We start from the raw sequence: 26,142 nt of genomic DNA on the forward strand, positions 1-26,142 counted from the left end.
GCCGGGAACTACCAGCAGATGTTGCTTGGCAGAGCGCAAAACTCTATGGGGCACATATACCATTCTTCCAGGTCCCACAGGATGGGAGTCAAGTCTTGGCTCTCTTTTCCAGAACTGTGCAGCATCATTACAGCACAGAACTGTTCAGGGGCAATGAGACAGTGAACACTTGGACCAGCCATTCCCCTAACAGATTAAGTGGTTGATCTGCAACAGTGAAGGAATCCTGTCTTCCAAACCTATCTAATAATTAACATTGTGAACACTGTGAAAATGACAAAGCCCTTGACGTTATGTCACAGGCTGCAGCTAGAAATTTTACCTCTCTTCTTCAAACACTTCAACATTTTATAACTTTTTCTGTTGGAAAGTTATTATTTCTCCAAGTATATGAAGACTGAGATCAACTGTATTCTTCAGGTTCAGGGCACAAGTGAGAACATCAAATTTATTCTATACGGGAGGAATACGATATGTGTGACTATGTTTAAACAAACATCATTGATCCCCAAGACTATAAACAGTTTAGGCTATTGGAGCAAAATGCTCAAGGAGTTTCAGAAGAGGCTGCAATAATGTCAACATTACATGATAAAATGTTTGAAATCTTAAGTGCAGTTTGCTGCAAAAACTCCCACCAAATACAATGTGCAGAAAGCAAATTAAAATTCAGTTTGTTCATAATTAAATTTAGATTATTTGCATGCAATGCAAGACATAATCCAATAAAATTGTGCTAAACCATTCCTTTTCTTTCTCCTCCTTTGCCCACTCCCTTTATCAATATGCACAAATGGTAGAAAATGTTGCAATATTAACCTACCTGCATTTGAAATACTGTATTCCTTCATGGGTACCATTATGTTTTCCTCTTTGATGATTGTCCCATTCTACACCAAGCCAAATTCCTGCCATAAATATAAACACTGACTTATGAATGTACGATTCAGAGTGAAAAGGTATACCACAGATTTTGAACTCACTATATAAAAAGTTACAACTTTCATGAAATGTCTTCAACTAAAGCCTGCAATTAATTTCAAGCTGTGCCATTACAGTGTTTATTGATCTGCGCAATGAAGGGGATGGCGAAGAGGAAAGAATCAAGCAGTCTTTGTAATAATCTGTATTAAACATAAATCACTTAACCTGGTTCTTCCACGTGTATTTCCAGTGCACAGAGTTGCTGCTGATTCTGCACAATGTAGAGGACCTGGGCATGCACCCTGCAGTTTCTGGAGTTCCCATTTTTATGTGTGGTTCAGTATTTATTTGTGATTTAATGATTTCTTTAGTTTGGTGAGACAGATGCCAACTTATTTATGAATGATTTGAAATGCTGCTGTAGAACAGCAAAGCATTTGCCCAAAGTTAGGATGAAGCAAAAGGAATAACTACCAAGTGTACCCAGTTTGCAAGTTAATCACTAACTGGAAAAATGGACAAAAATAGCTACAACAAAATATTTAAAGAAGAAACTATTTTAGTTGTTAGAGCAATTAATAGACCGCTTGTATAGGCAAAGTCACTGACATCACTGACACTGACATTTGTACACTGTGGCCTACAAGATCTGGCACCATAAGTGGTGGGCAACCTGAGACCAGTGACTCAATATTAATTTCTAGCTAAAAACAGTCTAATCTGACTTTGACACTGTAAGCATAAGAACAGCCCTGCTGGATCAGACCAGTGGTCTATCTAGTCCAGCATTTTGTCTTACACAGCGGCCAACCAGTTCCTCTGGAGAGCCAACAAGAAGGCACAGAGGCCAAGGCCTTCCCCTGAGGTTGCTTCCTGGGTCTGGAATTCAGAGCTTAAATGCCTCTGAATGCGGGGGTTCCCTTTAGTCACCACTGCTATTAGGCACTGATAGACCTAGCTCCACGAATCTGTCTAATCCCCTTTTAAAGCTGTCTGTGCCTGTGTCTTTCACTACATCCTCTTGCAGTGAATTTCATGTTTTAATCACTCTGTGTATAGAAGTATTTCTTTTTGTCTGTCCTGAATCTACTGCCCATCAGCTTCTTTGGATGCCCTTGAATTCTAGTATTTTGGGTGAGGGAGAAAAATTTCTGTTTGTCAATTCTCTCCAGCCCATGCCTAACTTCTTAAACTTTTATCATGTCCCCTCTTAGCTGTCTCTTTTTTAAACTAAAAAGTCCCAGACCCTTCAGCATTTCCTCATAGGGAAGGTGCTCCAACTTTCTGCAAATAGTACTCCAAATGATGCTGCACCATACAACAGCATTATAACATTAGGTGTTTTATTTTCAATCCCTTTCCTAATAATCCCCAACAGAGAGTTTGCCTTTTTTTTTTTTTTTTTACTGCTATGGCAGACTGGGTGGCCACTTTGAATGAGCTATCTACTACAACCCCAGATCTTTCTCCCTCTCCCTCTCAGCAGGTTCACGCCCTATTGGCATATACTTGAAGTTGAGACTTTTTGTTCCAACATGGATATTTACGCTTATCAGCACTTAACTTCATTTGCATACCCCTGTTTTATTTCTGGACGGACTGAATAGCACCAGCCCCAATACTGATTTTTCTGAGACCTCACAGCTTACTTCCCTCCACTGCTTGCTATCAGTCAACCATTTTTAATCTACAAAAGGACCCACCCTTGTCTACCGTATCACCATTATCTACATGTTTCTTCACTTTCTCAAACGGAGGCAGGACTTCCCTTTGCAGAATTCACGCTGATTTTCCCTCAGCAGGCTTTCTTCCGCTATGTGCCTAGAAATTCTATATCTGATTTACACTTTCTGCAAATTTGCCTTGGACAGACATTAGGCTAACTGGCCTGTAACTTCTTGGTTCCCCTCTGAAGGCCTTTTTAATATAACTTGTGTAACATTTGCTACTCTCCAGTCTTCTGGTATAGCGGCTGATTTTAGTGACAAGTTATATATACTGGTTAGCAGATCAACAATCTCACATCTGAGTTCCCGTAAGAACCCTTGGGTATATGCCATCAAGAGCCAGAGGCTTACTAGTTTTTGATTGCTCACAGAGGTGCAGAATCCCATCTCTTGTCACCTCAATCTGATTCAGTTCTTCAGATTCCCTTCCTGAAAACTGCAGCTCTGGCCTGGGCACACACCCCACACTCTTCACAGTGAAAACAGATGAAAAGAACTCATTTAGCTTCCTAGCCATCTTCCCAGCTTTCTTTAGCAATCCTTCTACTCCTTGGTCATCCAAAGGCCCAACTTCTTCTCTGGCCAGTCTGGTGTTCTGGATACATTTAAAGAAATGCTTACTGTTTGTCTTGATGCTTTTAGTAATCCAATCTTCAAATTATCTTTCTGCATGTCTAATTACTAACGTATAGTTCTTTTGCCAGACCCTGTGCTCCCTTCAGCTCACTTCACTGGGGTAGACCTTCCACTTTTAAGAAGATGAAGAGGAGGAGGGAGATTGGATTTATACCCCGCCCTTCACTACCCAAAGGAGTCTCAGAGCAGCTTTCCCTTCCCCTCCCCACAACAGTCACCTTGTGAGGTAGGTGGGGCTGAGAGAGCTCTCTTGAGAACTGCCCTTGAGAGAACAGCTCTGAAAGAACTTATGACTGACCCAAGGTCACACCAGCAGCTGCATGCAGAGGAGCGTTGAATCAAACCTGGTTCTCCCAGATTAAAGTCCGCGCTCTTAACTACCACACCAAACTGGCCTTTTGTCCTTTATGGCTTCCTTGGCTTGGGTACACACAAGGCATCCTTTTAGACTTGACAGTATCTTTCCAAACCTGGGGAATGCATTCTATCTGGGCTTCACTTAGTATGATTTTAAATAGCTTCCAATCATCCTCTAGGATGTTTCCCTTTCAGCTCCATGGTAACTAGTCCCTTCATTATTGTGAAGTTCCCACTTTTGAAATCAAATATTACTGCTTCTGACTTTAAGAGTTACTTGCCATTCACATGAATGCCTTCATCTCTTTCTTTCTCCTCTCTCCCCCATGAAGTTCAGAGATGAAAATTTTGAAGTCTGAAAACATTTTTTTCTTAAACAAAAGAGAAATTTTGAGGAAAACTGAAATATATGCAGTACTTTCCTATCAAATATAAACTTATCTTACTGCTTTATATGAAATGACTAATTTATAACTTAGTTAGCACATAAAATTGTACTATCTGGCATATTTATAGAATTTAAAAGTATAAATACCTTAGCTTTCCACAAGCAAAATTATGACTCTATCCAGTCCTTGAGAGACCACTGCAAGGTACTAGACCCTATGCAATGTTAGCACATGTACCTTAATGATTGGCATTTAAGAAGTAGAAAAAATCAAAGTTGAAATTAGTTTTTAACTACAAAAAATGTGTTCACTAAGTTATCTATTTGGACAGGAACACTTTCATTTAATTACAATGGGACTACCAACATATTTAGCTACTGATTTAAATGTCTCAACACTGAAAGCAGTGAAATAGTTAATTATGCATTAAATACATTAGAGCCTATTAATTCTGATTTTAAAGAGAAGGAAGTAAATCTAATATTTTATTGAGGCCCATTTGCATAGGGCTTGGGGGGGTTCCTTAGCATCCACAGAATTTCTTGAAAAGCAAACTTTCACTACGGTATTATATGAAGTGGACAAAGACACAGGAGTGTTGACATCAGAGGGAGTGGAAGGAAAACACAGAAGCCCAGTTAAGTTTACATATTTGCCTCAGTCCAAGGCTGCATGCACATAACTGCTCACAGGAGCAATACACAGGGGGATGGGGGAGGCTGTGCATGCACTATCAAGGTTTTTAGATACATAATTTATTTTTCTCTAGTACACAACAGACTTACACTAGTTTGTACTCATAGAACAACTAGAGACAAGCAGAATCACATTTCTTCAAGCAAACTGCTTTCTATGGAATTGGGGCAACTGTCCACTGCTGCTCCCACCATGCCTGAGAGTAGAACCTCTGCCTCTTATTCACCAGAAGCTTATGAAGTGGTGCAAGCATGCCATTTTCTTCAGATGCCTCCAGGACTTCTCAGAGTCCAGCTGGCTCCAGCTGTTCACTCTTTGGCTGGGACTCCCTTTCTTGGGCACGCACTGGCTTATATACGCTGACAGGCAGGGGTCATTTCGTAGAAAAAGAGGTGCAGGAGCTAATTAGCATAGCTTATTAGCATAACTTATTTGCATATACCACACCACCTGACATCACCGGAAGTGTGTCGGAAGGCAACACCCACCGCTCAGGCTCCACTGGACTGTTTTGGATTGCTAGCTATTGGGGGGGACACACACAGATCTGCCCTCGCAGAGGAGGGAGAGCTTGTACCTGAGTAAAACGTGGTCTTAAAGGTGCCACTGGACTCTTCTGGATTGCTAACTGGAAGGGGGGTGGGTTGCACAGATCTGCCCTCACACAGATCTGTGCAAAGAGAGAGAGGTGGGGGGGAGAGATGGAAAGAAGGAAGGAGAGAAGGAAAGGAGGAGGGAAAGAAAGAAGGGAAAAGGAGGAAAAGAAAGAAATAAAGAAAAAGAAGGAAAGGCGAGAAAGAGGAAAAGAAAGAGGGAGAGAAGGAGCAGGGGGTGGGGCTTGTTGCATGTGCCCGCCCCCTGGGCTCCTTACTGCCGGAGCTCCGCTCCTGTGCGCTCCTGCAGGAAAGGACTCCTGCTGACAGGGCTAAGTAGTTCCCTTCAGGAAGGCCTCTTTTGCACCGTGCCCCCATGCTTACTGGCTGGCTCTTCAGCATATTAACTCTTATTATAACCTTCTTCCTGTTTGTGTGTTTTTATGTATTTTACATGTTTACATTGTTTTATCCAGGGCTGTTTTTAAAAAAAGAGGTGCTGGAACTCTCAAGAGGGAAATGAAGTTTTCAATCTGTATACTGAAAACTCATGATCTTTTAAACACTTTTAAAAGAATTTTGTCCAAGAGGTTCCGGAACTCTGTTCCGGCACGTTCCCTTAGAAAAAAAGCCCTGGCTTTATCAAATTTCCAAAATATTTTCTATATTTGTATTTTAAATGCTTTTTAATGTTTTGTTTTAATAGTTGCTGCCTTGGGGACCTTGAATTGTGTAGAAAGGTGGTTACATTTAAAGGCTAGTAGCATTAAAGTTGTGAGCAAGTCTACATTTGACTATCAACTACATTCGTTTTTTATATTATTTCCATAACCTTGTAAAAATCTCAGAATGAATTTGTTTAAACTATATTTTAAGAATAAGTCAAACTTTGTAAGAGAAAACAGAATCAAGTCAAATTTCATTACAGAAAATGTTGTCCTCTATGGGGGTAGACCAGACCTCCAGAAAACAGGTTTACCTTCCCCTTTCCACTATGTAGGTAGACATGGCCTCCAGAGAACAGGTCTAACCTACCTAACGTAACAAACAGAAAGTTGTTTAAATGTTATCAACCTTCCCAAACTTATTTATTCAAATATTTATAGCCCACTTTTCCTGTGATTTAAGACAGCTTACAAATCATACTGAGAAGCACAATGGGTGTGCAAAAAATAAATAAATCAATTTCCCCCCAGCTCCAGTATAGCCTATGGGGACCATTATAGTCAATGGGCCCCATAAGCTATAATGGAGAATCAATCGAGGGGTATCTGGGGCTCGGGGGGGGGGCTTTTTGAGGCAGAGGCACCAAATTTGCAGCATAGCTGCTGGTGCCTCTCCTCAACCACCCCTCCAAGTTTCAAAAAGTTTGGACCAGGGGGTTCAATTCTATGGGCCCCAGAAGGAGGTTCCCCCCATTCTCCATTGTTTCCAATGCCTTAGTGTGAGCAGAAGCTTAAAATCTCTGAGCTGGAGCTAAAATTTTGTGCGCCAGCACCCCCTAGTGCAGCTTAGAGGGAACTCTGAAGACAGGGTGTTGTTAACATTATTATCAATGAAAAGGTAGGATTTTCCAAAGTGTATAAGTAGTTTAACACAAAGACCACCACAATAACTTCCTATGAAAACCAAGGGATGATCTTCTGACCAACTGCAAAAAATTAAACAGATCGCTCATAATAAACCTGACTTCAACAACTGTTCAAGTTTTCCTTCTCAATGTACTCCTGCTAACATGTGGGAGCAATTGCTTGTCTTAATATATATACTAGATTCTTAAAAATGACAATTATCTCCCCCCACCAAAAAGTTAACTATCTGCTGTTAAGATGCAGCATAGCTTGATCTGCATATAAACATATATATGTCTATATATCTCTATTAAGAACAAGAAGTCATACATTCAAAGTTACTTTTCAAAAGTGCATCAGAATACAGACAGACTCTTTGAAGCTCACTCGGCAACCAGCTTGTTGATTCTGTAGTCAGTATCCATATCTGCATCCAAAATGTAAAATAAGAACTGGCCCTTCGGCAGCAAAACCTTGACAAGGGAGCTGGTTAGAAAGACAGATTCCAGCTCACAACCTTCTGTATTTACAACTGTCACTTCCATCTCTACCCACTGATGGCAGGCAATGAAAAAGAATGCATTTTCCCTACCTGCTGTAGGAGGAACACTGCCAACATAGAGAACAGTTCCATATTCTCCATTACAGAGGATTCTCCGGCCCACTGCATCAGGAGGAATGCTGCTGGTCATTGTGAGAAAACAGGAGTTCAAAACACTTCAAGGACCTAAGGAGTGAAAAGCAATGGTTTTAAATTACGATGAAAACGTACGTGAGTTATAGACAAAGCCAAACTTCTTAAATACCCTGACAATAGAACTGATGAAGTAGGAAGTTCTATAATACTTTCGCATTTTAAAAGACATACAATACACAATATGTGCTTGAATTTTCATTGCTCAAGGTGCAAGTAACTGAAGACAGCATTCTGTGGATGGATTACCATAAGCATCACCTTCAAACAACTTGCCTACACCCAGTACTTTGCATCTAGGTAAAGGTAAAGGTTCCCTTGCTCGAAAGCCAGTCAAGTCCGACTCTAGGGTTGCGGTGCTCATCTCCGTTTCAAAGCCAAAGAGCCAGCGCTGTCCGAAGACGTTTCCGTGGTCATGTGGCCGGCATGACTCAACACCAAGTCGCACGGAACGCTGTTACCTTCCCACCGAAGTGGTACCTATTTATCTGCTTGCAATTTCTTGCTTTCGAACTGCTAGGTTGGCAGGAGCTGGAACTAGAGATGGGAGCTCACTTCATCATGCGGCACCCGGGTCTCAAACTGCTGAACTACTGACCTTCCAGCCTGCAGTTCAGCATCTTAAGCACTTGAGCCACCGCAGCTCCACTTTGCATCTAGTAGAAGTCAATTCCTTAGACCAAAGGAAAGCAAACAAGGAGTAAATACTCAAATGGTGAACTAATCAATGTTTTTTTTAAAAAATTAAATAGAAAGTCAACTTCCCCCCAAGCATGTAACCCATTCAGCAACAAGGGATGTATTTAAAATAAAGTTATACTTAAAGTTAATCATTTTACTCTTATATTAGAACTAGAAATAAGGCCCGTTGTGGAAATAAATACAACGAGCTCTAGAAAGAGGCTCTGGGAGAGTGCTCTGGCTTTGGGCAAACAGTATTAGTCTGCTTTTAAAACATGAACCTGGGACCTGCACACCACCAGAATACAGCAGGTTCCATATGCAACTGACATTCCAACTGCCTTTGGGGGGGGGGGAATTGAGGTGTGGAATGGAGTGAAGTCCAATCAGCTTCCATATGCAGAAGACCAGGTTGTCGCAGCAGTTGTGGTGTGGGTGGGACCCAGGCTTTGCCTTCTGATTGGTGGCGATATATGCTGAGGAGCAGTGCCATCAGCCATACACTAAGGGAGTGCATTTTAGAATTAGAACTTTGGCACCCACTATTCAATTATATATAAGGAGAGATGGGTTTTAATTTGATCTCTAGACTATATTTTTGAAAGATATTTGGTCATTGTTGTGAAGGAACAGCTGAAAATATGCCTTGAAATAACACACAACCTTGTTTGTGAGAAGCAATTCAAGGAATTCTCAAGTCACTTCAGCAAGGTAAAGGTGGTCTGGTTTTTAGTGATGGATGAGAGCTGGAAACAAGATGCACTGGAAGCCCAAAATGCGATTTGGCCAAGAGACAAGATAGTTGGTTTGTAATTTCCAGCTCAGGCAACCTAAAAAAAAATCCTTATCAAAACTCGGGATGACTGGTCAGGGGTGGTTTGGTGGGAAATATTTAGCCAAAGGCTGAGTGGGACCACAAAAACACAACAAGCTGGAGATGAAGGGTTAAAACTGTCAAAGAATGCCTCAAGGATCAAACTACAGCAAATAAAATTTGTATTAAAGGAAATATATTTATTACATGGTATACACAACAATATAATTTTAAAAATTAAACATTAAAAACACAGGCTACATTAAGAATAATCAAGAATAAGCTTTACATAAGTTGTTATACTTTCCTATACAAAGTTGATGAAAATATCAAATGACCAACACAAGACCATCCGCGTTTCAGCCACAAAGGCCTTCATTGGGTCAATAGTACACAATAAATATTTTAGAAACACATCTGGAAAATAAACACTATAAACCAATCCTGACCAGCTGATGACGTCTGCAAATACAGAAGGTGGGGAGAAAAAGGGGAAAAAGCCAAATTGTTATAATAGAAATAAGCATTATTAATGCTGTAATTAATTAATTTTTAAAAAAATTCTGCAGAAATTACAAAAACCATTTCTACATCATATATTGTGTGGTTTGATGTTAGCTTACACAACAGACCATGGATCCTTTCACATGGTAACAGTATTCCCACGTAAATCATCCATTGATATTATAATCTATGTAACAAAAATTATGTATGAGCTAAATTTTATTATAAATGAACAATTAATCCTCAGAAGAGCAAATACAAACTAACTTGGTATAAGGTTTCATGTATTCCTGGATGTGCGTGTCATCAACTAGCAAATGAAATCCAATGCACATTTGTTGTGACTGGGTTGTGACTGGTTAAGTGCGCAGACTCTAATCTGGGAGAACCGGGTTTGATTCCCCACTCCTCCACTTGCACCTGGCTGGATGACCTTGGGCAAGCCATAACTCTGGCACAGCTGTTCTTGAAAAAGAGCAGTTTCTGTCAAGAGTTCTCTCAGCCCCACCTACCTCACAGGGTGTCTGTTGTGGGGAGGGGAAGGGAAAGGAGTTTGTAAGCCGCTCTGAGACAGACACCTTTGGGTAGTGAAGGGTGGGGTATAAATCCAATCTCTCCTCTTCTTCTATATGATAGAAAGAAAGGGTGATGTAAAACGTCCCATGTGATATGTAGTTTTGATCCCAAAAGAGGGTGGGAAAGGAGAGGAGGGAGGGGAAACACTCACCAAAGGATCAGCACTGTTAGAGAACAGCAGGCACCGAGACACAGAAATAACTACTCGCAATCAAATACAAGTCCAGACCACTTTTTCATTCAATCTCAGAGGTGTCAACGTCTGAAGATGGTGAATCCAAAACACTTCTCTTTTCTGTAGACGTCTATGCAGACTTGAAGATGCGACTGAACAAATTCCACTAGCCAAACGCTCAGCTGTTTCTCGGTGTGGCCAGAAGTTATATGACGGTTGTTGAGCAGAGCATTTAGTTTCTTTAGTCTAATATAGCCCTTTTGTTCACAAATTCTAACTTTGACAGGTCTAGTAGTAATCTCTGTGTACAATAAATTACAAGACACTGAATAACATAAATAATCCCCTTAGAGTTACAATTGCTGAATGAGTTTATAGAAAAAGTCCTAGTGTTGGATTAACTCTGAAACATTCTTTTGGTCACTGCACAAGCACATTCTGGGCAGTGGCCGCATCGAAAAAAAACCTTTGGGGGCTGTCCTCCCACTCCCACAGGTATCCTTCACCTCTGGAAACCTGCTTCTCACTAGCAAGTCTCCAAGGGTTTTTTTTTTTGCTCTTTTGGCCATAAATAAGAGAGGATTTTGGCACCTTGGAATGTTAAACACAGAAGACACCAATGTTTTTCTATAATTGCCTGAACTGGTTTATATGTACTATTGTACAACAAAGGAATTATCATCCTATCAGCACTTTGTTTTTTTACTCTTGGGGTAAGTGAAGTTGTCCTTGATGTATTGTTTGTCCTAAAGAAAACTCATTTTAATATTCTTGAAGAATAGCCCCTATCTGCCGGTTAGCTCATCAGAATCCCAGCTTGTCTATGGAAGTCTGAATCTACACTGCAATTCCTCTGCAGTCTTAATAACTGGGAAAATGCATTTATTTATATTTATATTTATTTATATCTATGTTGTTATAGTCAACAAGAGAGTACAAAAATCAGTATTGGGATACAATCTCAAAAATGACAGAATGATCTCGGTCCGATTCCAAGGCACACCATTCAACATCACAGTAATCCAAGTCTATGCCCCAACCACTGATGCAGAAGAGGCTGAAGTGGACCAGTTCTATGAAGACCTACAACACCTCCTAGAACTAACACCAAAAAATGATGTCCTCATCATCATAGGGGACTGGAATGCTAAAGTAGGAAGTCAAAAGGTAACCAGAATAACAGACAAGTTTGGCCTTGGAAAGCAAAATGAAGCAGGGCAAAGGTTAACAGAGTTTTGTCAAGAGAACACACTGGTCATAGCGAACACCCTTTTCCAACAACCTAAGAGACGACTCTACACATGGACATCACCAGATGGGCAACACCGAAATCAGATTGACTATATAATTTGCAGTCAAAGATGGAGAAGCTCTATCCAGTCAGTAAAAACAAGACCTGGTGCTGACTGTGGTTCAGATCATGAGCTACTCATTGCAAAATTCAGACTTAAACTGAAGAAAATTGGGAAAACCACAAGGCCATTCAGGTTTGACCTAGATCGCATCCCTGATGAATATACAGTAGAGGTGAAGAATAGATTCAATGGTCTGGATTTGATAGATAGAGTGCCTGAAGAACTATGGACGGAGGTTCGTGACATTGTACAGGAGGCAGCAATCACCACCATCCCAAAGAAAAAGAAATGCAAGAAAGCAAAGTGGCTTTCTGATGAGGCTTTACAAATAGCAGAGGAAAGAAGGAAAGCGAAAGGCAAAGGCGAAAAGGAAAGATTTACCCAACTGAACGCAGATTTCCAGAGAACAGCAAGGAGAGATAAGGAGGCCTTCCTGAATGAACAATGCAAAGTAATAGAGGAAAACAATAGAATGGGAAGGACTAGAGATCTCTTCAAGAAAATTGGAGAAATCAAGGGAGCGTTCCATGCAAAGCTGGCCATGATAAAGGACAAAAACGGTAGGGACCTAACAGAAGCAGAAGAGATTAGGAAAAGATGGCAAGAATACACAGAAGAACTATACAAGAAAGACCTCGATGTCCTTGACAACCACGACGGTATAATCACTGACCTCGAGCCAGACATCCTGGAATGTGAAGTTAAATGGGCCTTAGAAAGCATTACTAACAACAAAGCTAGTGGAGGTGATGGTATCCCAGCTGAGCTATTCAAAGTCTTAGAAGAGGATGCTGTTAAAGTTCTGCACTCCATTTGCCAGCAAATTTGGAAAACGCAACAGTGGCCACAGGATTGGAAAAGATCAGTATACATTCCAATCCCAAAGAAGGGCAATGCCAAGGAATGTTCAAACTATCGCACAATTGCACTCATATCACACGCTAGCAAGGTCATGCTCAAGATCCTACAAGCTAGGCTTCAACAGTACGTGGATAGAGAACTACCAGAAGTACAAGCTGGGTTTCGAAGAGGTAGAGGAACGAGAGATCATATTGCCAACATTCGCTGGATTATGGAGAAAGCAAGAGAGTACCAGAAAAATATCTACTTCTGCTTCATTGACTATGCTAAAGCCTTTGACTGTGTGGATCACAACAAACTATGGCAGGTCCTTAAAGAGATGGGAGTACCAGACCACCTCACATGTCTCTTGAGAAACCTGTATAAGGGCCAAGAAGCGACAGTTAGAACCGGATACGGAACAACTGATTGGTTCAGCATAGGAAAAGGAGTACGACAAGGATGTATACTGTCACCTTGCTTATTTAATATATATGCAGAGTACATCATGCGAAATGCTGGCCTGGATGAATCACAAGCGGGAATTAAGATTGCTGGGGAAAAGATCAACAACCTCAGATATGCAGATGATACCACTCTAATGGCTGAAAGTGAAGAGGATCTAAAGAACCTCTTGCTCAGAGTAAAAGAGGAGAGCGCAAAAGTGGGCTTGAAGCTCAACATCAAAAAAACTAAGATCATGGCATCCGGCCCCATCACTCCTTGGCAAATAGAAGGGGAAGCTGTGGAAGTAGTGACAGACTTCACGTTCCTGGGATCCCAGATCACCGCAGACTGTGACTGCAGCCATGAAATTAAAAGACGCCTGCTCCTTGGGAGGAAAGCGATGGCGAACCTAAACAGCATGATAAAAAGTAGAGACATCACCCTGCCAACAAAAGTCCGCATGGTCAAAGCAATGGTATTCCCAGTAGTCATGTATGGCTGCGAGAGCTGGACTATAAGGAAGGCCGAGCGCCGAAGAATAGATTCTTTTGAACTATGGTGCTGGAGGAGACTCTTGAGAGTCCCTTGGACTGCAAGAAGAACAAATCAGTCAATCCTCAAAGAAATCAACCCTGACTGTTCCCTGGAAGGCCAGATAATGAAACTGAAGCTCAAATACTTTGGCCACCAAATGAGAAGGGAGCACTCACTGGAGAAGACCCTGATGCTGGGAAAGATTGAAGGTCAAAATATAAATAAATAAATAAATAAATAAATAAAATGGCAGTTCCCTTTTAAGCGACCTGGGTGGAAACGATCTCCTGCTAAGTTAAAACTGTCACCTTGGTTTGACTACAATGGGGCGGGAGACAAAAACTGGCACTTGTGTCAAGGGTGGAGAACAGTCTTTGCCAATGCTTCTGCTACCCTGAACCCATTTCCAGGAAAGGAAATGCTGAGTCAACTCAAGTGAACCTAAGGGGCCCCAAGGAGCTAAGGTAGGGCAAAGCCAGGGAATCTGGCTGGTGAAAGCCTACTGAAGAGGAACCCTGAATCTCAGGTGGGGGGAAAGATTTTTTCAAAGGGGTTGGGATACCCACACACACACAAGAGCCGAGCCCTCTTGGTTACTCTTCAGGGGAAATGAAAGGGGGAGTGAGTGGGCAAATAACAACTTTCACTTACAGCAAACGTTCTGGATGACTGTCTACCTAGAGAAAACTGACAGATTTGTTCTCCAACGAATATCAGAGAGGAAAGGTAATTTAGAATTAAACTGTTAGAAATTGTTAGAAAGAATTGTTAGGCACATAAAGAGAGAAAGCCCATTGAGGGAAAATCAGCATGGCTTCTGCAAAGGGAAGTCCTACCTCACCAACCTTTTGGAGTTCTTTGAGAAAGTGAACAAACATGTAAGGCAATGGTGACCCAGTAGACATCATATACCTGGACTTTCAAAGGGCTTTTGACAAGGTACCTAACCAAAGACTCCTGAGTAAACTTAGCAGTCATGGGATAAGAGGGCGGGTTCTCTTATGGATTAAAAACTGGTTAAAGGACAGGAAGCAAAGGGTAGAAATCAATGGACAGTTTTCCCAATGGACGGAAAGAAACAGTGGGGTTCCACAAGGATCGGTATTGGGACCGGTACTATTTAATTGATTCATCAGTGGTCTGGAACTAGGAGTGAGTAGTGTAGTGGCCAAGTTTGCAGATGACACCAAATTATTCAGGACGCTGAAAACCAAGAATGACTGAAGCGCTCCAAGAGGACTTCTACAAACTGAGTGAGTGACAATGTGGTAAATGAAGTTCAATGTTAGTATGTTTAAGGTGATGCACATTGGGACAAAAAAAATCCCAATTTCAAGTATAGGCTAATTGGGTCTGAACTTGCTGGGTCTGAGAGGGGAAAAGATCTTGGGGTCTTAGTCAATGTTCCCTATAAGCTGTGGAGTCTTGTGAAAAAAAAATCTACTTTGTGAGCTACTGGCATTAAAGTTGTGAGCAATAGATTTGGCTACTGCATACATTAGTTTGCTCTGGAGCCATCTTTCCTGAGCTAAGACAGAAATGTGTGAGCCAGAGACTAAAAAACTGTGAGCTAGCTCACACTAACTCAGCTTAGAGGGAACACTGGTCTTAGTGGATAGCTCAATGAAAGTGCCTGCCAGCCCAGTGTGTTGCAGCAGTGAAAAGGGCAAACTCTATGTTAGGAACTATTAGGAAAGGGATTAAGAATAAAACGGCCAATATTGTAATGCCCCATAGATCTATGGCGCAGCCTCATTTGGAATACTCTGTACAGTTCTGGTTACCGTATCTCCAAAAGGACATTGCAGAGTTGGAAAACATACAGAGGAGGGCAACCAAGATGATTAGGGGGGTTGAGCACCTTACCTATGAGGAAAGGCTGAAGAGTCTGGAACTTTTCAGTTTAGAAAAGAGATGACTAAGAGTGGACACGATAGAGGTTTATAAAATTATGCATGGGGTAGAGAGAGTTGACAAGAGAATGTTTTCTCCCTCTCCCAAAATACTAGAATTCGAGGGCATCCAATGAAGCTGATGGGCAGTAGGGTTCAGGACAAACAAAAGGAAATACTACTTTTCACAGAGAGTGATTAAGATCTGGAATTCACTGCCAGAGGATGTAGTGGTGGCCACAGAAATAAACAGCTCTAAAGGAGATTAGATAGCTTCATGAAGGAAAAAGTCTACCAATAGCCATGGTGACTGAGGGGAACCTCCACATTCAGAAGCAGTAATCCTCTGAATCTCAGAGTAGTGGTTAAGAGTGGCAAACTCTAATCTAGAGAACCGAGTTCGATTCTCCACTCCACTTGAAGCCAACTAAGTGACCTTGGGTCAGTCACAGTTGCCTCAGCCCCACAAATAAACCTAGCTCCTCACAAAAAGAGCTAGAGTTTCAGACCCTCGGACAGTTTTCGGATCTCCTGGCCATACTACACCCATTGCCATACGATAATTAATTAAAATAATGCTTGGTGTGATACCACCCCTAATCATATAATGTTTATTCCACCCTCTCCCAAGAAGCGCAGAGTACCATACATTGCTCTCCCTTCCCTAATTTCATCCTCACAACCACCCTGTGATTTAGGCTCGGCTAAGACACAATGACTGGCCCAAAATCACCCAGTAACATTCACAGATGAGTGGTGACTGTAATTTGGGTTTCAGATCCTAATCCAACACTAACCATTATACCACACAGGATTAGGTAAAGGTTTCCCTTGCTCGAAAGCCAGTCAAGTCCGACTCTAGGGTTGCGGTGCTCATCTCCGTTTCAAAGCCAAAGAGCCAGCGCTGTCCGAAGACGTTTCCGTGGTCATGTGGCCAGCATGACTAAACACCAAGGCGCACGGAACGCTGTTACCTTCCCACCGAAGTGGTACCTATTTATCTACTTGCAATGGCTTGCTTTCGAACTGCTAGGTTGGCAGGAGCTGGAACTAGAGACGGGAGCTCACTCCATCATGCGGCACCCGGGTCTCGAACTGCTGAACTACTGACCTTCCACAGCCTGCAGTTCAGCGTCTTAACCACTTGAGCCACCGCAGCTCCTACCACACAGGATTACAGTAACCTAATTTGGGTAAAATGTATGACACACACTTCTACTTTCTAAGAATACTTCTCAGCTAAACGGCAGAACGGCCATGACACGACAGCCTGGAAACTGTTGCAATAACCCATTCTGGATATTTCTACAAACACCCAACTACACAACAGTCAAACAAGAGTAAGCATTCCACAACAGAGGAAAATTAATGGTTGAAAAAGTGGCTCGCCCTTGGCCATCACCATTTGCTGAAACCGATGGCTACAACAAAAGGGATTTCATTGCTACAGTTCAGGATGCTTGGCTTTCCCGCAACAAAAGATCACACAAGGACATCAGCTTTTCCTCCGCTGGGAGCACCCATGCAGAAACAGCTGTCTCCCACCACAGCAGGATGCTTGGCTCCCAGCCTCCTGCCATTTTGTGGAGCCTCCCAATGCTTTGTGACTCGACTGGGCCTCATGTAGGGTGTAGGGTTTTGGAGGTGCAGCCTGAGGAAGGCAAATTTGGGGAGGGACTTAAACGGGGTACAATGCCATGGAGTCCATCTTCCAAAGTGGCCGTTTTCTCCAGGTGAACTGGCCTTTGCCGCCTGGAGATCAGTTGCAATCCCAGGAGATCTCCAGCCACCCTCAGAGGTTGTCTGCCATTTTTGATCAGTCTTACAACCCCTACAGCAGTCATTTGCGTCAGAACCCCACTACCTGGTCTCTAAGGGCCCACAGCTTCAAAAAGGCTGAGGAACCTCTATCCTAAGCAGCTCCTTGGATCCTAGGAAGGCCTGTACATGCGACTGCACTTTTATGCAGAAACAACAGGTAAAGTTGGGCAGCCACCCATGTTGTCCTGTGCCTTGACAGCTAAACGATAGTTGAAAAGTTAAAAATTCAACATGGATAAAACTGCACCTGGTGAACTTCTGCCTAGAAAGGGTCTTTGTCAGACAAATGGTAGCCATTTTAAAGGGAGATCTCTGGATGCATGGGTGCACAGCGTCAGAAGAGCAAACAGTCCTTGTGGGATCGAACATTCCTGGGCAGCAGGAAGGAAACGGAGCCTACGGTCGGCTACTGCATCGCCACCATCCCGACCAAGATGTAAGGAAGGCCAGAGGACTCCCGGAAGTGACGGCCCCCTTGCACAAAACCGGCCAGTCAAACAGCCCAGGAAGCGGGGAATCAGACCGTTAAACACTGCGGGAAAAGAGGTGGTTGCCGCTGCATTATAAAAATACTTTGTAAAAGGATTTAGTAAAAAGGTAAAGGTTTCCCTTGCTCGAAAGCCAGTCGAATCCGACTCTAAGGATGCGGTGCTCATCTCCGTTTCCAAGCCGAAGAGCCAGCGCTGTCCGAAGACTTTCCCGTGGTCATGTGGCCAACGTGACTAAACACCAAGGCGCACGGAACGCTGTTCCCTTCCCACCGAAGTGGTACCTGTTTATCGACTTGCAGTTTCTTGCTTTCAAACTGCTAGGTTGGCAGGAGCTGGAACTAGAGACGGGAGCTCACTCCGTCATGCGGCACTCTCGGGTCTCAACCCTTCCGATCTGCAGCTCAGCGTCTTAACCTCTGAGCCACCTCGGGTACAGCTTGCGTTTAATCAAGATTTTTACATCCCCTTCCCCCAACAGAGACAAGCCACTTACTGTTTTCTCCCCTGAAAATCTCTGGCTGAAATCCTCGCGAATATTCTTGCCCAGGACGCCAAGAACCGGAAAACTGAAGAGTCACCACACTCAGGCCGCAAAAAAACCTCTGAAAGACCGCAAGGCACGCTCCAGAGCCGTAACGATAAGGCCGAATATCAGAAGCCAGCAACAACGTCGTTCAAAACGAGGAACGTCAGGGTGTAATATCCCTTCTCGACCAGGGATAGGCGCTCGAGCGGCCTAACCGGCAACAGGGTGGGGCTCTCTTGTTATTCACTCCGCCCACTCCTCGGTGTCCTTATAACCAAAGAGAGAACTAGGATCTACGGGGTTTCCCCCCTTCGCAGCAGCAATTGCCTCTGTTCTGCGTAGAACGCTTTGATACTCCGGTAGCGTTAAAAATGACGTCACCTATTGTTCTTGGGCCATCCACGCATGCGTAGCAGAGAGAGAGCCTCGATCGGCTCTCTCACAGTGGGCGGGCTTTTAAAACCCTCCCCCCTTTTTCCATTGACCACTTCCAATCGGCCTCGTCTCGAGTCTAGGCGTTCAGTTTTCCTCTTACACCGGAAGCGCTGCAGTCATTGTTATCGCAACAGTTCTATGGAAACGAGATCTTGGGGGCCGAAGAGGTTCATGGGTAACAGGAGTTGGCAAAGACGGGTTAAAAACCAATGCGGCGTAAGAGGCCGCAGCGGAAGATATGGGAGGAGGGGAGAGAGTAAAATAGCACACGCCCCCGAACTTCCGGTTTTGTTTAGTGTAGACTTTACTATTAACGTGATAAAGGGCAGCTGCGGTAACTTAGATTCTGGGAAGCAACTGGCTCGTTTGGAAACTCAAAACACTGTGGGAGATCTTGCATTTTAAGTATACCCTAACAAGGCTTCCAAATGTATATTTGTTGTTGTTGTTGTTCAGTCGCACAGTCGAGTCCAACTCTTCGCGACCCCATGGACTAGATCCCGCCAGGCTCTCCTGTCTTCCGCTGTCCTCTGAAGTTTGCTCAGTTTCATGTTTGTTGCATCGATGACACTGTCCAACCATCTCATCCTTTGCCGTCCCCGTCTTCTTTGACCTTCAATCTTCAATGTATATTAGGTGTTCCTAATTAACCTGCATAAATTTGTTCATTTTATAGGCTGCTTTTGCATTGATTGTTCACTTTACAGCATGAAGTAAATAACCCAAACGACCGCAGCATTGTGTAGCATTTTTAATGTCCTTATTCAATTGTTCGACACTGCCTAGGTTATTATAGCAGGGTAGATTCGAGTACAGTTGCACCTTAAAGCAACAAGAATTTGTGTCTAATGAAGAAACCTTGGCTCTTGAAAGCTTATATGCTGAAACTCTTGGTGGTCTCTAAGGTGTTACTAGACTCAAATCTGTGTTTTAACACTATGTATGAAGCACAAGCAGTAACAAACTGCCTTTGAAAATCTCATGCCTTGAAAACTTACGGGCCACCCTAAGTTGGCTGCAACTCGGCCACCAACAAAAACAGACGCCCCCTCCCCCAAACCACAAGCCTTTGGATCATTTGTAGCTTCCCACAAACTTGTTACTTTGTCTTTCCTCAAAAGGTGGTTAGTAGATGGGCATGAGAGTTTGTAAAGTAAGACGAGAAACTCCAGAACCCTCCTTCAAAACAAATACAATTCTTTAGCACTGTTCCAACCCTGCTCCTTGAAATCTAAAATCTATACCAACAGACTGGCTTTGACGATTTATAATTTGGAGTGTGCTATAGTATAGTATAGCTATACGATGCCCAGATGACCCAGGCTAGCCCAATCTCATCAGATCTCAGAAGCTCAGCTGGCTCAGCCCTGGTTAGTACTTCAATGGGAGACTTACCAAAGAAGTCTTACCAAAAAAGTATAGCTAGTAGCAGCAGGCAGTGACAGACCTATGTACATCTTGCCTTGAAAATACCTATGGTGTTCACCATAATTCAGATATGATTTAACAGCACTTTCCACCATGTTACAGGATTAGCGCACCAAAAGGGAAAGGTATTTTGTCCAAAAGTTTTGCAACAGTAAAATTAGGCTACACACCTAGAAAAATATTCTAATCACTGCAAGAAATCCATTGCATTCTTCTAAAATAATTTTGTTCCATATCACTTAAATAATCAACACAAGGAAAGGCTTAATTTTATTGCATTTCATTTTGTTCTATTTCTGCAGAGACTCCATGTGACATTCTTCCTTATTGGGGAAACGGTTTTACCTTTAAACACGCTTTGTGTACCTAAACTTGGTAGATTTCTGCTGCCACCAGGAATTAAAAATTCCAAATCTCTCTCTCTCTGCTGGTAGAATGACCTAGGGTCTGGGCACTTCAGAGGACTATGTGGCCCTGAGGAAGAACTGTACTGATTGCTGGGATAAGCTTAAATAAAAATAAATTTATTTAATAAAGAACAAAATAGGTTTCTGGTTATTTTGAAATGTCACTGAAAAAAGGAACTTGTAAGGAACTGGACAATAGTCTACCATCCCTGATGGAGGCTGTATCAGGCTGGGCATTGGAGCACCCTAGACTTATAGTCCTGGGTGATTTCAATGTCCATGCTGATGACGCGACCTCCAGTCAGGCACCGGACCTGGTGTCATCCATGGCGGCACTAGGACTCTCCCAATATATAACGACTCCCACACACCGTGCTGGGGACACGCTCAATTTGATTTTTGCGGCGGGGGTAACAGTGGACCGAGTTACTGCTCAGGCAGTCCCATGGTCGGACCACCTTGCCCTGAGGGCCCACCTGAATGTGCCGCCCCAACCCTGTTTAGGCGGCAAGCCCATTTCTGCTTGCCCGCCTAGCCAGATGGACCCAATGTGGCTTCAAATGGCTCTATGGGATCCAATGCCCCCCAATGGCTTGTTGGATGAGCTTGTGGAGGACTGGCATAGCTGGCTCTCCGCAGCCATTGATGAGATCGCTCCCTGGCGCCCTCCCTCCAGGCTTGCTCCTTGGTTTACCCAGGAGTTACGGCTTATGAAGTGAGAGCTGAGACGGCTAGAGAGACGGTGGCTTCACACTCGTGACGAAGCTACAACAACATCCTATAGGATGTTTATGAGATGGCAGTCAAAGCTGCGAAGAGAGATTACTACACGGTGGAGATTGCATCAGCGAGCTCACGCCCAGCACAATTGCTTACAACGATTCGGTCCATGACAACACTGCCACACAGCAGTCCAAACGCTAAGGAATTGGATATCGGCTGTGAGGCATTTGTGAGCTACTTTGCGGATAAAGTCTTGTCACTCCGCCGCGACCTCCCCGCCATAGTTGAAACAGTGAGTGAGCTCGAGGCCCCAAGCACGTCTTCAGTTTCGGGTTTGGCTCATTTCAGCCTACTCAGCCTGGAGGAAGTTGACAGATTGCTCTTGACTGTATGCCCAACCACATGCGGCCTTGACCCATGCTATTCCTGGCTCATTAAAGTGAACCATGAGGGATTTCGAGGTGCCCTGAGGGAAATTATCAACCAGTCCCTCTTAGAGGGGCTGTTCCCGGGGGCACTCAAGGAAGTGATGGTCCGTCCACTTCTAAAAAAACCATGTTTGGACCCGGCCGGATTGGCTAATTGGCTGGTGATACAGTTACAGGGCTTTATGGATTACACTTCCATGTTAGACCCCTTCCAGTCCGGCTTCCACACGGGACACGGGACAGAGACAGTACTGGGCGCTCTATTTCCGGAGGCATCTGGATCGGGGCAGCTTGGCGGTACTGATGTTGTTGGACCTGTTGGCTGCGTTCGACATGGTCAACCATCGGTTGCTGCTTCGCCGCCTTGCCGACATGGGAATACAGGGGCTTGCCTTGCAATGGCTTGCTTCCTTTCTCCAAGGTCAGGGACAAAGGGTGGCACTCAGGGAGCAACAGTCCCGGAGGCACCCGCTGGAGTTCCTCAAGTGACAGTGCTATCCTCAATATTATTTAACATCTACATGCACCCCCTTGCCCAGATAGCCCGAAGTTATGGCCTGGGGTGTCATCAGTATGCTGATGACACCCAGCTCTATCTGATGTTGGGCGACCAATTGAACTCCAGTCCTGAAGATCTCGACAGTGCATTACAGGCTGTGGCTGGTTGGCTAAGGCTGAGCCGGCTGAAACTGAATCCGGCAAAGACAGAGGTCCTGTGCGTGGGTCAGGGTGGGGACCCCACTCCCGACCTTCGGTGGGGCGCCATTGGTGCCAGTGCCGGAGGTTAGGAATGCTCCTGGACTCCTCCTTAACAATGGAGGACCAGGTAGCAGCCACTGTCAAGTCGGCCTTTTACCATCTGCGGCTCATCAGGCAGTTGGTTCCCTTCCTCGACCGCAATGACCTGGCCACAGTGATCCATGCAACAGTCACCTCAGGACTAGACTACTGCAACACTCTCTATGTGGGGCTGCCCTTATTGCAAATTCTAAAGCTGCAGCTAGTACAGAATGACATGGCCAGGCTGCTGATGGGCTTACCTAGATGGGAGCGCATCCGACCTGTGCTGAAGGCTCTGCACTGGCTGCCAATAGCATACCGAATCCATTTCAAGGTGCTGGTGCTTACCTTTAAAGCCCTATATGGCCAGGGTCCGACGTAGCTGAGGGATCACCTTTCCCCATATATACCCCAGAGAGCACTGAGATCAGGGTCAAATAACCGGCTGATCCTCCCTGGCCCCAAGGAGGCCAGGCTCGCCACGACGGCCAGGGCTTTTTCAGTGGTGGCTCTTCACTGGTGGAATGAGCTCCCGAAGAAGATCAGGGCCCTGCAGGACCTTTTGCAGTTCCGCAGAGCCGGCAAGACGGAGCTCTTCCACCAGGCTTTCAACTAGGAGCCGCCCCTCCACTATTACCATCAATGATCCCGGCCCTCGGTTTTTAACATCTGCTCATTTCCATTGAGTGATGCGGGACGACAAAGAGCTGGAACTTAGCAGTTGTCTAGAACCACCCAGCGGTTCGAACGCAAGTAAATATTGTGAGTAGATTAATGGGTACCTGCCCTTAGGTGGCAGGGGGCACCCTCCCCCATATGGGGGGGTGTGGCAGGAGCATCAAAGCGGCGGCAGCGGCATTGGCAAAAAATGGCGGTGACGGTGGAATGGCGAGGCATCGGATCGATGGAGCGAGGCAGTGGAGTGATGGAGGCAGAGACGGAGGCGGAGCCATAGGAGGACGTGGTGACGTGCGCAGGCACAGCGGAGCCGGATCGGACGTTAGCTGGGCTGTAAGTCGACACGTACCACGCACTAGAGGAGCCCGCCTAGAAAGAAAGCTGCCGGACCGAAAAGACCTCGCCAGACACCGGAGCTGCCAGGAACATCGGAACACCGACGCCCAAAATAAGATCGCCCGGGAACAAGCCGAGAACAGCAAGCCCTTCCGCCTGGGTGCCGGTAGGTAGCCCCGACCCCTGTAAACATGTGGCCTTAGTTAGGGATAATTCGGAACTGTGTAAACCGCTCAGAGACCCTTCAGGGTTTGGAGCGGTATAGAAATCTAAAGTATAAATAAAAAAATATAAATAAATACCTGAATGCGCCATTGTAAGTAATGAATTATACAATCAACTAGTACTTTAGGATTTTATACGATTTTATATTTTTATTAAGTACTGTACTGTTGTATATTGTTTTGTTGGCAATTGGTGCCATTGTAGTAAGCTGCCCTGACCCCACGCGGGGAGGGCGGGGTAGAGATCACATTAATCATTAAATAAATATAACTGGCAAAACTTGGTGTTACAGTCACTTAGACCACTCTGACAGGCATATCTCTCTCACACACATACATATATATATATATATAGCCACACAGGCTATATAATTGCAACCTTAATTGCACTGAATCCATTGACCACCTACTTTTAAGATACCCTGTTTTTTAAAAATGATTCTGCTTTTCCAACGGCTGAGACTTCTTAACTACAAAGTAATGAAGATGGATGGGTTACATATGTCTTTGTTTTGGGCACACGAGATAAAACATTTGTCTAACCACATGGTTTAGACACTACTTGTTTCTTTGCCATATAGACTCACAAAACTTCTATAGTCACAGACTCTTCAAAACTCTTCCAAACTTGTCTGTCTCCAAACACAGAATTCCCTCATAGACACACAGATTCCTCTCAGACACCCTTCCTCCCACACTCTGTCATCAGCCAATCAAATCACACTTGTCACCCTCTATCACTCTTCTCATATTACTGCAATCAAACTAAACATTTAAAGACACACATACACACACACCAAAACATGGATTACACTGCTTATGACAGATGGTCTAAAAGTCCATCAGTAAGGTCAAGAAGAGTTCGCTCAACCTTCACAGTTGGCACTCCCCTACCAGTTCGTATCCAAATGTATTTTTACAATTTAACATATCCTATAGGCACACCTAGATGCTGGCGCATCTTAACACTTTACCATCTGCAGTTTGTCAGGTAGATATGCTGGTATTCCATACTCAGAGAAAACATGCTAATTGCAACCTTAATTGCACCGAATCCATTGACCACCTACTTTTAAGATACCCTGAATTTTTAAAATGATTCTGCTTTTCCAACTGCTGAGACTTAACTACAAAGTAATGAAGATGGATGGGTTACATATATGGTTGCTAGATTTTGGCTGCCGTTGCAGAAATAGGGAAACATTCTAAAGCAACTGCATAAACCCTATCTTTATGAAGGTAGCTTTCCATTAACTGCTTAAACGAACTCTCAGTGGCCGTTCAAGAGCACTGGGTTGAATAAACGGTAACAGGAAAGTAAGACAGATACTGGTCCATTCCCCCCTTCCCCAATACAGGATCAGGCCTCATGCTTGTACATTTCATGTATCACAAAAGCTTATGATGAAACACACTTTATTCATCTGTAAGGGGCTATTTGACTCCTACATAACCAATTGTAATTCATTCTTGTGGGCATCTGTGTGCACACTCATCCCTGGTTACAAACTGAAATTATGAATGTGAAAAGTGATTATTTGCATATGAACCCACTAAGGACCACCACCACCCCTTTGGTAAAAGCATCTGATTTTGGACTTGCAACTCAGATCACCTGTATTATATTGGTGTTCTAGACCTGTATTGTATTTTTGACAGTCCATCTAATACATATTGGGTGATGCACAGAAATACGATGAACAGGTTTATATCTTCAGGCTCACAAAAACACAAGACAGGCAAAGGCATTTTTGTGGGAATAGGCAGTAATATCTGAAGGCAAGGCTGCTCCAATGGTTCTGTTGGTTCCTAGCAAGCAGATGCAGGGGTGGGAGCAGTTGCTTCTTATTTCCACCTACTATTCAAGACGTCTGAAAGCATTTATCAAAATCATGTAAAACCTAGACTGAACTGATTTAAGGAAAAAAGGCAAAAGGCATTTTATACCCCAAGCTTAAAGCCAGTTCAGCTACATAGAAAATCCTGTATGACTCAGCCTCTGCTTACCTGACATCCCCGCTAATCGTGTCCTACAATCTCTATCTTCAGCCAAGAGGAAAGGCCTTATGGAAAATACAAATAAATATGCAAGGAAGTCTCCTGGAATTCATTTTGCCTTAAAGATGCTGAAGTTATGAATTCCTTACCTGCAAGACTCAGGGGAATTTTACTTCAATATTTTTTCATTTCAAGGAGATCACCTTTAGCTTGAAAACATCTGAATAAACCACCTTAGACTGGCAAAACTTTCTAGCTTGCCTTTTATCCTGGGCTTAGATCCAAATATCATACTGCATAAGAAAGGGTACACATCACTGGCTTTTCCCCTTCATCAAATCCTCTCATACTCCCTAAAATAATCATTATGGAAGGGGCCCTTAAAACCCCAAAGCTCTTTTCAGCAAGCTACAGATAGGGAGAAAACCAGCAACCCCTCGCTTAGTGGAATCTTTGCATCCA

The 26,142-nt window shown here is 43.7% G+C and overlaps 1 protein-coding gene across 1 annotated transcript in view; it reads right to left on the reverse strand.

The window, feature by feature from the left end:
* Positions 1 to 18,537, reverse strand: part of TBCE (tubulin folding cofactor E) — a 49,949-nt gene extending 31,412 nt beyond the window's left edge. Inside the window, exons 1-3 of the mRNA XM_015419959.1 lie at positions 18,211 to 18,537; positions 7,486 to 7,620; positions 824 to 908 (exon numbers count right to left, since the gene is read on the reverse strand). Coding sequence (XP_015275445.1) covers positions 824 to 908; positions 7,486 to 7,585 — 185 coding nt within the window. The 5' untranslated portion in view covers positions 7,586 to 7,620; positions 18,211 to 18,537. The remainder of the gene's footprint in view (positions 1 to 823; positions 909 to 7,485; positions 7,621 to 18,210) is intronic.
* Between the last annotated feature and the right edge of the window lie 7,605 nt (positions 18,538 to 26,142).

The sequence above is a fragment of the Gekko japonicus genome, unplaced genomic scaffold (genome assembly GCF_001447785.1).
Source record: "Gekko japonicus isolate JY-2015 unplaced genomic scaffold, Gekko_japonicus_V1.1 scaffold315, whole genome shotgun sequence".
Classification (NCBI taxonomy): Eukaryota; Metazoa; Chordata; class Lepidosauria; order Squamata; family Gekkonidae; genus Gekko; species Gekko japonicus.